Source organism: Salmo salar, chromosome ssa25, assembly GCF_905237065.1.
Source record: "Salmo salar chromosome ssa25, Ssal_v3.1, whole genome shotgun sequence".
NCBI classification, from domain to species: domain Eukaryota; kingdom Metazoa; phylum Chordata; class Actinopteri; order Salmoniformes; family Salmonidae; genus Salmo; species Salmo salar.
Window position 1 is genome coordinate 42,841,294 of NC_059466.1, and position 15,601 is coordinate 42,856,894.

The 15,601-nt window shown below is 42.3% G+C and overlaps 1 protein-coding gene across 1 annotated transcript in view; it reads right to left on the minus strand.

Moving 5' to 3' along the window:
* LOC106586824 (collagen alpha-2(V) chain) overlaps nt 1-9,697 on the minus strand; it is a 65,540-nt gene extending 55,843 nt beyond the window's left edge. Inside the window, exon 1 of the mRNA XM_014174522.2 lies at nt 9,383-9,697. Coding sequence (XP_014029997.1) covers nt 9,383-9,473 — 91 coding nt within the window. The 5' untranslated portion in view covers nt 9,474-9,697. The remainder of the gene's footprint in view (nt 1-9,382) is intronic.
* Between the last annotated feature and the right edge of the window lie 5,904 nt (nt 9,698-15,601).

Below are 15,601 nucleotides of genomic sequence, written 5' to 3' on the forward strand. Positions count from 1 at the left end.
TGTGGAATATGTCAAATCTAATGTGGAATATGTCACATCTAATGTGTCATATGTCACATAGGCCTAACCTGACATCTCTGTATAAGAAATGCAACACTCTGAGGTTTTCAATGTGTCTTTTCATTCAAACGTACCCGTTAACAGCCCAGTTCCTTCAAATCATAGAAACTCTGGTGAAATCATCCAATTTAGTTTCCTGGTACCCATGACTCAAACATTTCACTGGTCAGACGTTGACATTGGTCTGTCTTACTGTGTAGTCTGCTTGTTGGCATGGGAATGGACATCTGGTGGGTGACTGTCTGACACACAGTCCTACATTGTGCTGAAAGAATTCACTCATTTTCAGGATGGTTTATTTCCATGGAGGATTTCTTTATGGCCCATGACACAGTCCAGCAGGAATGACCCTGATTCGTATTGGCAGCATGCTGAACTGCATGGTTTTGCAGAATCTAAATTCCCTCCTCTCATCATCTTAACGTCTTTAAAGAACTCTCATACACCATTTCACCAGAGAATCACCTCTCGTGTGTGTATGTATGTATGTATGTATGTATGTATGTATGTATGTATGTATGTATGTATGTATGTATGTATGTATGTATGTATGTATGTATGTATGTATGCGTGTATGTGTGTATGTATGTATGTATGTGTGTGTGTGTGTGTGTGTGTGTGTGTGTGTGTGTGTGTGTGTGTGTGTGTGTGTGTGTGTGTGTGTGTGTGTGTGTGTGTGTGTGTGTGTGTGTGTGTGTGTGTGTGTGTGCACATGCAGGTGTCATTACATCATCCATGACTATGTACATGAGGTAGTACAATTCAGTAATGGTTAATCATACAACAAATTCATTGTATTGTAATGAGGACCAGAAATGCATATAACATCAATTTTTTTCATCACATCTGATGTGGATCTGCTTTGCCAACCGGTCATACTAGGAACTGTCAGAGAAGTAAAGTATTCGGCACTGTTGCCATTGGACTATTAAAGGTTAAATAAAAAATATATATAATAATAAAAATGTAACGAGTACTATTGGGTGTCAGGGAAAATTATTTTGTAAAAAGTACATATTTTCTTTAGGAATGTAGTGGAGTAAAAGTAAAAGTTGTCCAAAATATAAATAATAAAGTAAAGTACAGATACACAAAAAACTACTTAGGTGGTACTTTAAAGTATTTCTACTTAAGTATTTTACACCACTGTTAGTAGTATAGTGGACACAGTACAGCAGCAATTCAAGGCTTGACTCAAGTCCAAGGAATTCTCTGAACCGGAATTCCAAATCACCAGAAACATCCATTAGGCAGATCTGTTCTGGGATTTGACCAGGAAGTCTAGAATCATGCATGCTGTTGTGTATAAATGCTGTGACTCTCAAAGTCATGCAAACACAGTTTACAGTTAATGTCCACAATAACAAAATAGCCAACATAAAAGTGCTTCAGAGAAAATTAGAGGTCCTAGGGTACTCTTGAAAGGGTCATATATTTGCCATGCTACCTGCCATTGGAACCCTTTTCACTTGAGCCAGTGAACTTGGGAACCTTCACCTGTAATATTTCACCTGTAATCTTTCACTTGTGACATTTCACATGTGACCTTTCACCTGTCATAAAAGTAAGGAAAACAGACAAGCAACTGGTGTCCTATTTAAAGATGTTCTTTAAATAGTTGAACGTAGTTGTCAAAGCCAATAACATCAATACTTAAACGTTAAGCGAACATGGCAGACAAGCTGAGTTTGAAAGGAGCAAACACATACTATACTAACACATACTGTATCTGACCATCTGAATAACTTAGACATGCTTCCATTCCTTTATATCATGTCCCTGACTGAGCCAACTGAACCACGTGATGTTCTTCTGGGTACTGTATGTGCTCTGCTGCTAGGACATTGTGGGCTAGACAAGGACCAGCAGAGGAGACACACAAGAGAAGGACCAGCTATTGTCAAGGAATCAACCTCTAACCCACGTCAGCTGTCAATCAAGTTTCCTACACGACAGGAGCATGGAACCTAAACATGACCACCATGACCATTGCCACCCACTAGTCATTGCAGGCAGCAACCATAGATCTTAACCACAGAATAAAGCCTAGAATTTAGGTTTGCGAAGGCTGCTTGTAGTCAAACATCAGGCAGCACATGGCCCACAGATGGCACAGTACAGACAAGCAGCTATAGGAAACCACTTCTGACATCATGCTGTACACTCAGTATCCAACAAGTAGAATTTAATATCAACAAGGTTCCATAATTGCGTTTATCAATTCAGGAAAGTATCTGTTTAGTTGTGTTGCAGACCTGGGTTCAAATAGTGTCTAAAATATTTGACTTCTGGGCAGGGTTTGCACTTTTGGGACTATTCCATTGGTTCCATTACGCCAGGCAAGCACAACCAAGTACAACTAATGTATTTGAAAGAAAACAAATACTATATGAACCCAGGTATGTGGTGCTGACTCATGTTCAAGACAACTCGGAACTCAAAACTCTCAAATTTCCAATTTGGAAACTGGTTGTAGAAAGATGAGGTCTGAGTTTCTCACTTGGAAAGTATCAGAATCAACCACTAGGAAGTTCTATGCAAAAAGTGTACGCACATTTTTACTTGAAGGTTCAGAGTTTCCGATTTGTCTTGAACGCATTGAACCCGCATGGGAGAACCTATCCTAATGTGACATAGCATGTCATGAAATTGGAGGATCTAAACCAATTACACCAGTCTTTGAAATGGTCACCAGGGGACAGATCGAGAACACTCTCGGAGGAAGAGAACAGTATATTTAAGACTGCCAACCTCCAGCGGATCAACTCCAGAGGGCAGACGTCCTTCATGATCTCCTCCGACAAAATACAACCAGCTGTATAAACATTCAAAACCTGCAAAGGCAACTCAAAACAACAGACGCACACCGTTTGCCAGCAAGTCTGCGTTTGTGTTCTTGAACAAGGCACACGCTTACGGACCATCTCGTCATCATCTACATTTCCTAAAACTGGACAGGTTGTGGAGCGGGTAACAAAGCTGACTGAGAAGGAAGTGCCACTCAGAGCTGACTGAGAAGGAAGTGCCACTCAGAGCTGACTGAGAAGGAAGTGCCACTCAGAGCTGACTGAGAAGGAAGTGCCACTCAGAGCTGACTGAGAAGGAAGTGCCACTCAGAGCTGACTGAGAAGGAAGTGCCACTCAGAGCTGACTGAGAAGGAAGTGCCACTCAGAGCTGACTGAGAAGGAAGCGCCACTCAGAGCTGACGCAACATGTGAGAGAGGCTCAATTGCATGCTTTCAAAAAGGATCATTTTTTACTTTCAAATCATGGAGGCTTGAGGGTGGAAAGAGGAGAGGGGGCTCCATCTCTCAGGCGTCCCACAGCCCCAGGCCCAAAGCCGTTCCCTGACATACCGCATCTTACAGCTCGATAACTTCACCCCCCAGCCTCCCTCCCTCCTTTCGGCTAAGACTTGTTTTAATATTTTCCAAATACTGCCAAAGCAACTATTTTAACATCTGGAAATCATCCCCCCTCCACTCCCCTGTTTGCTGATGCTGTCATTTGGTAGTTCCCATGGAGCGGCCTCATTGGCACGAGCTGCATTAAACGTCTATAATCTCCATCCATTTGGTAGTTCCCATGGAGCGGCCTCATGGGCAAGAGCTGCATTAAAAATCTATAATTTTCACCGTCTGTGGGGCAGACGATGGGGCAGGTTCAAAGCCATGGGCTATCACGCCGGGCAGTTGATAAAACATGGATGTCTGGTACTCTGGTTGAGGTGAAATCCGACACAAAGCACAATCTGGATTTCTTTTGGTCTGTAATCAAGTCATAGCGCAAAAATGCAGCACATGGTTCCAATCAGTCCCGCGTCTGGTGGACTTCACGTGTTTGGACATTAGCTTTTGGGGAGAAAACAGCCCATTTGTTACGATGTAAGTAACAAATGTGGCAGCAACAACTGGAACCAATTTGCGAGACAAAGTGACCTAATATATGTAGGTTTGTTGATTCAAAATACCAGCTTTGTTTGCCTCTTGCACATTACCCACAGAGAGAGAGAGAGAGAGAGAGAGAGAGAGAGAGAGAGAGAGAGAGAGAGAGAGAGAGAGAGAGAGAGAGAGAGAGAGAGAGAGAGAGAGAGAGAGAGAGAGAGAGAAAAAAAGTTATCAGTCTGGCATTTGTCTTAAATAAATACCAAAATGTTTAATAAAACACCTAAGACCAAAATCTAAAATAAACACATGTATAAGTAAGTTGAAAGAACACATGCTCCACAAAGATTAAATGGTCTAGTTCCTTTGATGTACAGTGTTGTGGCCATCTTTGAAGATGTTTTACATGCGTGTCAGTTTGCCCGTTGGGAGGGGGAGTGTTCACACACTAACATGTTTTGCATGGATTCTCACTGGTCCACTGCTGGGCACGAACCACTGCTTTTAGTTACTTGGAACAGAGATCCATTGCCAGATTTATCTTCATGTTCCAAAGGCGAAATTGTGGTTTAGATATTGGGGGGAACGAACAGTCGACGGGGGGTCCTGGGTGGCCTCCCCGAGAAATGTTTCTGCCATTTTATAACGCATTTCTACACAGTTTGACGTCACTTATTTAGCCTCTCTTGAGGGGTATTATGAGGAGTATTTGGAGGGGTATTATTAGGGGTATATGGAGGGGTATTATGTGGAGTATTTGGAGGGGTATAATGAGAGGGTACTATGAGGGGTATATGGAGAGGTATTATGAGGTTTTTTGAGGGGTACATGGAGGGGTATTATGAAGGGTACATGGAGGGGTATTATGAGGGGTATATGGAGGGGAATTATGAGGGGTACATGAAGTGGTATTATGATGGTATTATGAGGGGTGTATGGATTTTTTTGGGGGGGGTATATGGAGGTGTATTATGAGGGTATATGGGGGGGTATTATGAGGGGTATGTGGAGGGGTATTATGAGGGGTGTATGTGTAACCGATGTGAAATGGCTAGCTAATTAGCGGTGGTGCGCGCTAATAGCGTTTCAATCAGTGACGTCACTCGCTCTGAGACCTTGAAGTAGTTGTCCCCCTTGCTCTGCAAGGGCCACGGCTTTTGTGGCGCGATGGTAGATGCTTCGAGGGTGGCTGTTGTCGATGTGTGCAGAGGGTCCCTGGTTCGAGCCCAGGTAGGGGTGAGGAGAGGGACAGAAGCAATACTGTTACATATGGAGGGGTATTATGAGGGGTACATGGAGGGGTACATGGAAGGGTATTATGAGGGATACATGGAAGGGTATTATGATGGGTACATGGAGGGGTATTATGAGGGGTATATGGAGGGGTATTATGAGGGGTATATGGAGGGGTATTATGAGGGGTATATGGAGGGGTATATGGAGGGGTATTATGAGGGATTCATGGAAGGGTATTATGAGGGGTATATGGAGGGGTATTATGAGGGATTCATGGAGGGGTATTATGAGGGGTATATTGAGGGGTATTATGAGTGATTCATGGAGGGGTATTATAAAGGGTACATGGAGGAGTATTTTGAGGGATATTATAAGGGGTAAATGGAAGGGTATTATGGGGGTATGTGAAGGGGTGTATGGTGGGGTAGATGGAAGGGTATTATGAGGGGTGCATGGAGGGGTATATGGTGGGGTGCATGGAGGGGTATTATGAGGGGTACATGGAGGGGTATTATGAGGGGTATATGGAGGGGTATTATGAGGGGTATATGGAGGGTTATTATGAGGGATTCATGGAAGGGTATTATGAGGGGTATATGGAGGGGTATTATGAGGGGTACATGGAGGGGTATTATGAGGGGTATTTGGAGGGGTATATGGAGGGGTATTATGAGGGGTATATGGAGGGGTATATGGTGGGGTACATGGAAGGGTATTATGAGGGGTATTATGAGGGGTACATTGAGAGGTATGTGGTGGGGTACATGGAGGGGTATTATGAGGGGTACATGGAAGAGTATTATGAGGGGTGCATGGAAGGGTATTTTGAACACACAGTATAAGTGGGAGGATAAATTAAAGGTCCGCCAACCTTCCACTTACAAATATATTATTTGGGGATTTTTTTTGTGGGGGGTGGAACTCCTAACTTCCTGCATTTCATCACATTATGCTATACTCATGTTTCTGTCCAATGCAGAAATTGCAACAAAAAAAATGCTTTTGCGTGTTGTTTCCTCAAAGAGGATGATGTCCTGAGGAGGATCAGCTGGCCAATCTGCAGTCTACACTTCTGTTGTTGCGGTATGCCCACACCATTCCAACAAGCTGCTTTTTAACATACTTAATTAACATTTTTGGGAAGGAAAACTATTTAATTCAGATTATAATTAATTATTGGTCATTTTTCATGGAAATCTGGAAACATTGGACAATTACTTTAAAGGTTGATGTTGGACAAAAACTTTGGCTACAGAAGTGCCATTTCTTACTGATCTCAACAGCTTCCGTCCAAAAACAAATCCTCTGAAATGACATCATACACCCCCCCCCATGCAATTTCCCTATGTTCACAAACTTGCTTGTTACAACTTGTATGTGTGTGTGCCAAGCTTAGACCTCTCGTTTGTCATCCGCAAGTCTATGAAGAATTTGAGACCATTGAGCAAGCAAACTTCCAACTTCCAACTTCCAAAACTGTAAAAAAAAAAGGATTTCAAACATTTGCTCTAAACATGTTTCCAGTCTTCAAAGATTCATCTAGAAACTCTCCCTAATCAGAAATCTAACCAGTTTTGAAAAAATATCTTTAATACCCTCCACAATCTTTTCTTCTTCATGGTTACAGTCTCTATTTTCTAGAACAGATAAATATTACTGTTGTGTTCCAACTTCTCTGAGACAGAATGTCTGTTTGCAATTCCTCACTTTAATCAACATTCAACCACACTCCATTTTAAGTCGCCATTTTCCATATAAAAATCTCAATTAAACCCAGTTACACTGCTTATTATAGATGAGGGCATAGAGGGCGATATATGATTACTATGCTGAAAACAAATCTTGGAATATAATTCTACAATGCATTTACACTTTTCAAAAATAGCTTTTTCGAATGTGCAAAATAACATATTGAATCATTGGATGTCTCTAGAGTTTTAGTCAGCAGCACGTCAGCCTATTCAGCAGCTGGTCTCTGCCACCACATTACATACTTCACTTTTCAGAACATTTCAATCTAACTGCAAATCGAAAGTCTCATTCTGATTCAACCAAGTTTGATGGGTTCTTGAAATGACAAAGTTCTAAATACAGGGATTTGTTGCTGCTATTCTAAGGACTAATAAACGCTTTGGAAAAATAGGATGGCCTTTCTACTCACAATGACATAAAGTGGCTAAAACCTCAACTGTACTCCATACTTAACTCAACATAACCATTCAATGATAGCCATACCCTAAAACATTCCTCAAAAGCAGAGTTGACTCGTTTTTCACGTAGTTGCAAGAATTTGAGAACTTTTCCGCTGCTTTGACAGGATTGAATTAGAATGTTCTTCTCCCTGGGTTGGCATCATTAATGTTCTGTGGGAACATGAGTTCAAGTTCTCTGTGCCTCGTTTCATGTGGACAAATGTGGAAACCTTGGCCTCCACCCTGAGCAGAGACCAGACAGGGAAACGACTAGTGGGACAAGTACTCTGAAATCCAATAGAATGTAAGGAACATAACTTTCCTCTGAGGAGGAGTCGTCACCAGTCGTCCATTTTGAAGAGGCATTAGATCAGGGGCCCTACATAAAATATGTCGTCTTTCGAGAATATTAGGTTTAGGTCCTCCTCTTGTCAGGCTTGGTAGATGAACATATATTCTTATAATACCTAAAGTAGTCCCATGTTTTACTGGAAGATATGCCTCTATTGTAACAGTATTGTCATAATGGTAATTAACTCAACATAAAATGTGCAGACATGTTGAACATCATTACGCTTCATACATGCTCAGATGTGAGAGGCTTTTTAAAGTACCTGTTCATTCCACCACAAGGGGGAAACAAACTCCAATCGAGCATTTAGCTACAAGTCAAAAAGATTGACTTGACAGCACACTGAAATCAGGGGCCACTCAAGGGCCACAGAGGTACTTTCAGTAGCCTGCTTTATGTATTTTGCCCTCATGACATCATACATAAAATAACATTCCATGACATCATAATATTTAAAAAAAAATCACTGAAAGAAGACACGACATCACTAAAACAATAACACTCAAGTGTTTCAGCTCTGGGTTTTAAGTGTTGGCCACCTAGTCTGTATAGGCTACCTATACACTCTTAGAAAAAAAGGTGCTATCTAGAACCTAAAAGGGTTCCTTGGCTGTCCCCATAGGAGAACCCTTTGTACAACCCTATTGGTTCCCGGTAGAACTCTTTTGGTTCCCTTTTGAGTTCCATTTAGAACCATTTGCACAGAGGATTCAACACGGAACCCAAAATAGTTCTACCTGGAACCAAAAATGGTTCTCCATGAGGACAGCCGAAGAACCCTTTTGGAACCCTTTTTTCTAAGAGTGTAGAGAGCTCTAATGACTCAGTGAATCCAACACCATTTGCCCTTTATTTGTCTCCTCTCCTCACATCTGCCCTGCATTAGAATGCAAGCTGTGTTCCCTCCAAGACGTGTGGTGTTGAAATAGTCTCGGCAGATGTAGAATACAGAGGGAAAAAATCTGCTTGTTGGTGAACAAGAGAGGTGAGGAATAAAGTTAGTCCTGAGGCACTCCTTTTCTCTCACAGAGCTTTCTTCTGACACCTTAGAGTAACATGTAACATCATTGGCAATCACTAACATATGTTCATACAGGACACTACAGAATCTTACTGAGAGTTTATTTTCCCATTTAGGATAATCCACTCTATAAAGTTACTCTCATCTCTTTTCAACCTTTCCAAAGTTGGAACGAATCTCAGACAGCCTACCGGCTAAGGTCTGTCCCAATCATCCTTTAAATAAATCTATCTTGCGTGTTCCATGCCGTCACTCTGTCCTCAGCTGCTAACCATTAGAATGTAATAAAAAGAAAAACCCCAACAAGGTAACGGTGCACTTCATATTGCCTTGCTATTAACTTTGGCAAAAACAGATCCATCTTAATAAAGAAACAAATTGTTATCTGTACGTCCAACACTCTTTTTCTCATTAGCAGAACACTTCAGAACTACCATAACTAAATATATCCAACAACTTGAAACAAATTAAGCTCTTCACAGATAAATGTAAAAATTCAACACCAGAGAAGTCCTAGTCCAACAAGCTCATGTTAAAAGTTCAACTCAGCATGCAACCAGCACCCACACTCTTAACGCTATACCAATCAACTTTAATTAACTAAGCATTAATATAAACAATCAGTGAGGTACTTACCACTGTTTCCGTCCTGGCATTTCACATAAAAAACCTGAGTCACAGAGACAACCAGAAAAAGGCAAATCCTTGAATACACAAAGCTCATCATGTCTATAGGAAAGACATGGGCTCTCCTTGTGCGCAAAGTGGGGTGAAAATGTACAGGGTATCACTGTACCATGTACACAGAGAACACTACCAGTAAGCAGCGAGCAAGACAGACCCAACCCAGACTGCACCAGTGCTTTTTTTGTGGAGAAGAGTTAAAGCTTTAAATGAGAAGAACGCTGGCAACCCTAATTTTCCTCCCCCTCTTGTCAGCCCTCTCTCATAACCATCCACTCACAGGCATTTGTGGTTTTGTGAAAACTACACCCTTGTTTATAAGTTCCCATCATTCTACTGATTCTTGTGTGTTACTTTTTGTTCTCAGTCTAAAACAATTGAGATCAGAATTAGAGCAAAGATAGGAAGAAAAGCTTTGTTTGTCACTGATTTCATTTTCCCCACCCCCTCCCTGGAGTGGTTGCTAAGCAGGTCTGTTGAAGTACTGTTTTATGGGTTGAAAGGCTTTTTTATTAGAAGAATAAGAATACATTTTATGGCCCATAGTCAAGGTGATGGGGAACCCGAACTGCTGGTGTCGTTGTAGTTGGGAGTGAGATTTCTAGATTTTTTTTGGGGGGGGGGCAGATTTATAAGTGAAAAATCAATGTATTATTTATTATTTATGTATTTATTTATAAATTATTTCAATATTTGTTCTTCACCATGATGATTGCGAACATACTCTGATGTACAGTGAGGGAAAAAAGTATTTGATCCCCTGCAGATTTTGTACGTTTGCCCACTGACAAAGAAATGATCAGTCTATAATTTTAATGGTAGGTTTATTTGAACAGTGAGAGACAGAATAAATTGCAATGATCATGAGAACAGTGAGGAATCAGCCCAGAACTACACGGGAGGATCTTGTCAATGGTCTCAAGGCAGCTGGGACCATAGTCACCAAGAAAACAATTGGTAACACACTACGCCGTGAAGGACTGAAATCCTGCAGCGCACGCAACGTCCCCCTGCTCAAGAAAGCACATATACATGCCCGTCTGAAGTTTGCCAATGAACATCTGAATGATTCAGAGGACAACTAGGTGAAAGTGTTGTGGTCAGATGAGACCAAAATGGAGCTAGTAGTCATCAACTCAACTCGCTGTGTTTGGAGGAGGAGGAATGCTGCCTATGACCCCAAGAACACCATCCCCACCGTCAAACATGGAGGTGGAAACATTATGCTTTGGGGGTGTTTTTCTGCTAAGGGGACAGGACAACTTCACCGCATCAAAGGGACGATGGACGGGGCCATGTACCGTCAAATCTTGGGTGAGAACCTCCTTCCCTCAGCCAGCGCATTGAAAATGGGTCGTGCATGGGTATTCCAGCATGACAATGACCCAAAACACACGGCCAAGGCAACAAAGCAGTGGCTCAAGAAGAAGCACATTAAGGTCCTGGAGTGGCCTAGCCAGTCTCCAGACCTTAATCCCATAGAAAATGTGTGGAGGGAGCTGAAGGTTCGAGTTGCCAAACGTCAGCCTCGAAACCTTAATGACTTGGAGAAGATCTGCAAAGAGGAGTGGGACAAAATCCCTCCTGAGATGTGTGCAAACCTGGTGGCCAACTACAAGAAACGTCTGACCTCTGTGATTGCCAACAAGGGTTTTGCCAGCAAGTACTAAGTCATGTTTTGCAGAGGGGTCAAATACTTATTTCCCTCATTAAAATGCAAATCAATTTATAACATTTTTGACATGCATTTTTCTGGATATTTTGTTGTTATTCTGTCTCTCACTGTTCAAATAAACCTACCATTAAAATGATAGACTGATTATTTCTTTGTCAGTGGACAAACGTACAAAATCATCAGGGGATCAAATACTTTTTTCCCTCACTGTAGGTGCAAGTTCCATCAGAAGGACTGATGTATTGTTAACTCACAGTCATAAACTCATAGGTAAATGATGAAACCACAAATTACATGTGGTTTTTTACTATTGGGTTGATTTGGTCACAGGTGTTTTGAGATCGTCTCTCACATGTTTAACAGATGGTCACGTTGACCAGAAAACATTAATATTTATGAAGGAGGGCGATCAAGCGTATAGTTTGGCTTTATGTGAGTGCCCTGCTCTTGCGCTACAAAATATGGATGTACAGTATCTATCTCTACAACTCATGAAGGAGATGTCGTCATTGACCTTGCGTAGGCTTAAACACTGGTATACACTGATTTATAAGGCCATATTGGGTAAAATGCCATTTTATCTCTGTTCTTTTTTAGTTAGGTCAGTAAATAAGTGTCAATTATGGTCCCATTCTGATTTGCTTCTAACAATACCAAAAATTAGAACAGGTCATCGTAGAAATAGTTTTAGTTACTTAGCATCGTGGTCCTGGAATTCTCTTTTGAACATTTTAAAATGTGATGATCTAGTTTCGTTGGCGGAGTTCAAACACTTGATCGATGTATATATTATAGAAGAGTGTAATTGTTTTTAGGCCAGCTGTTTTCAGTCAAGATGTTTGTGTTTTTAAATGTAATATGTTTTTGTTGTACTGTATGTGTGTTTTTAGTTTTGTTTAATGTTGTGTGAGTGTATGTAATTTGGTTTGTCTGAAACGTTGTTCCCCTTGCTGCTATTGGACCAGGTCTCGCTTGGAAAAGAGATATTTATCTCAATGAGAATAAACCTGTATAAATAAAGGTAAAATAAAAAAATTAAAATGTTGAATGAGAATAGTAGACACGGGTCACTGGGATGTATTTCCAAATGTAGGAAAGTTGTTGGAATGCTCTTAGGCAGGTCCCATTGTCTTTGATTGATAGGTCCTCAGATATGAAAGGAATTCCCATTAGATTCTCCTTTCATAAGACGATGCTAGAGGATGCCACTGGCCTGCCAGAGGAATTTACAGCCAAACACAGTATAGTATATGAACGAAGAGTAGGCAGCACAGCAACTGTATCCAATCAGGAACTCAGAAGCCCCAGCAAATTACAGAGGAGATAGAAACAGGGGAAGCTGATGTCACATAACCATGTACGGAGCATGAGAATCATTTCATTGCTCTGAAGAACATTTGTCATATTGCTTACACCCATCTGACTCCTTCATATCTGCAAACATCAAGAAAGGAGGGAGGGACTTTATCTAGAGGGAATAGTCTCTTGAGACAGCCTCAGCTGTCCTGGCTGCTGAGATTAGGAGGGAGGGACTATTTCATTTCTGGACCAGGCCAGAAATCAGCTGAGAAGAGCTCCTTCTCCAGCTCAGCTCAGTTGTTAGAGCATGGCTCTTGCATTGCCAGGATAGTGGGTACAAATCCCCATCACCACCCACCAATAGTTAAAAAATATATGCATGACAGTAAGTCACATATGTTACAGTATTATACACTGAACAAAAATATAAATGCAACAATTCAAACTATTTTACTGAGTTACAGTTCATATAAGGAAATTAATTAGGCCCTATAAATTTCACATGACTGGGAATACAGATTTGCATCTATTGGTCACAGATACCTTAAAAAAAAGTTAGGGGCATGGATCAGAAAACCAGTCAGTATATTGAGACATAGAGCCGAGCATTATCATGCTGAAACATGAGGTGAAGGCAGTAGATGAATGGCATGACAACGGGCCACAGGATCTCATCACAGCATTGCTGTGCATTCAATTTGCCATTGCATTGCAAATGCAATTGTGTTCCTTGTCCGTAGCTTATGCCTGCCCATACCATTACCCCACCGCCACCATGGGGCACCCAAACAACTCCATACTGCCCGGTACAGTTGAAACCGGTAATCATCCGTAAAGAGCACACTTCTCCAGCATGCCAGTGGTCAGCAAAGATGCCCACTGAAGTCGGTTACGACGCCAAACTGCAGTCAGGTAAATACCCTGGTGAGGGCAACGAGCACGCAGATGAGCTTCCCTGAGATGGTTTGTGACAGTTTGTGCAGAAATTCTTTGGTTGTGCAAAAACACAGATTCATTATCTGTCCAGGTGGCTGATCTCAGACAATCCCACAGGTGAAGAAGCAAGATGTGGTGGTCTTGGGCTTGCTTGGTTACATGTGGTCTGCGGTTGTGAGGCCGTTTGGACGTGAAATGAACATTAAATTCTATGGCAACAGCTCTGGTGGACATTCCTGCATTCAGCATCCCAATTGCACGCTCCCTCAAAACTTGAGACAACTGTGGCATTGTGCTGTGTGACAAAACTGCACATTTTAGAGTGGCCTTTTATTGTCCCAAGCACAAATCAAATCAAATCAAATGTTATTGGTCACATGCACATGGTTAGCAGATGTTATTGCGAGTGTAGCAAAATGCTTGCGCTTCTAGTTCTGACAGTGCAGCAATATCTAACATGTAATCTGACAATTCCACAACAACTACCTAATACACACACATCTAAGTAAAGGAATGGATTAAGAATATATACATAAATATATGGATGAGCAATGACAGAGCGGCATAGGCAAGATGCAATAGACGGTATAAAATACAGTATATAGATATGAGATAAGTGATGCAAGATACCTAAACATTATTGAAGTGGCATTATTAAAGTGACTAGTGATCCATTTATTAAAGTAGCCAATGATTTCAAGTCTGTATGCAGGCAGCAACCTCTCTGTGTTAGTGATGGCTGTTTAACAGTCTGATGGCCTTGAGATAGAAGCTGTTTTTCAGTCTCTCGTTCCCAGCTTTGATGCAGCTGTACTGACATCGCCTTCTGGATGGTAGCGGGGTGAACAGGCAGTGGCCCGGGTGGTTGTTGTCCTTTAAGATCTTTTTGGCCTTCCTGTGACATTGTGTGCTTTAGGTGTCCTGGAGGGCAGGTAGTTTGCCCCTGGTGATGGGTTGTGCAGACCGCACCACCCTCTGGAGAACCTTTGCTGTTGTGGGCGGTGCAGTTGCCATACCAGGCGGTGATACAGCCCAACAGAATACTCTCAATTGTGCATCTGTAAAATTTTGTGAGGGTTTTAGGTGACAAGCCAAATTTCTTCAGCCTCCTGAGGTTGAAGAGGTGCTTTTGAGCCTTCTTCACCACACTGTCTGTGTGGGTGGACCATTTCAGATTGTCCATGTTGTGTATGCCGAGGAACTTCAAACTTTCCACCTTCTCCACTACTGTCCTGTCGATGTGGATAGGGGGGTGCTTCCTCTGCTGTTTCCTGAAGTCCACGATCATCTCCTTTGTTTTGTTGACGCTGAGTGAGAGATTGTTACCTGACACCACACTCCTAGTGCCCTCACGTCCTCCCTGTCTCGTCATTGTTGGCAAGACCACTACTGTTGCGTGGTCTGCAAACTTGATGATTGAGTTGGAGGCGTGCATGGCCACTCAGTCATGGGTGAACAGGGAGTACAGGAAGGTGTTGGGCATGCATCCTTGTGGGGCCCCAGTGTTGAGGATCAGCGAAGTGGAGGTGTTGTTTCCTACCTTCACCACCTGGGGGTGGCCCGTCAGGAAGTTCAGGGCCCAATTGCACAGGGAGGGGCTGAGAGCAACGGCCTCAAGCTTAATGGTGAGCTTGGAGGGTACTATGGTGTTAAATACTGAGCTATAGTCAATGAACAGCATTCTTACATAGGTATTTCTCTTGTCCAGATGGGATAGGGCAATGTTGCATCGTCTGTGGACCTATTGGGGCGGTAAGCAAATTGAAGTGGGTCTAGGGTGACAGGTAAGATGGAGGTGATATGATCCTTGATTAGTCTCTCAAAGCACGTCATGATGACAGAAGTGAGTGCTACGGGACGATAGTCATTTATTTCAGTTACTTTTGTCTTCTTGAGTACAGGAACAACGGTGGCAATCTTGAAGCATGTGGGGACAGCAGACTGGGGTAGGGAGTGATTGAATATGTCCGTAAACACACCAGCTAGCTGGTCTGCACATGCTCTGAGAACGCGGCTAGGGATGTCGTCTGGGCCGGCAGCCTTATGAGGGTTACACGTTTAAATGTCTTACTCACTTTAGCCATGGAGAAGGAGAGCCCATAGTTGTTGGTAGTGGGCTGTATTATCCTCAAAGCGGGCAAAGAAATTGTTTCGTTTGTCTGGAAGCAAGACGTCCGTGTCCGTGTCATGGCTGGTTTTCCTTTTGTAGTCCGTGATTGTCTGTAGACCCTGCCACATACGTCTCGAGTCTGAGCCGTTGA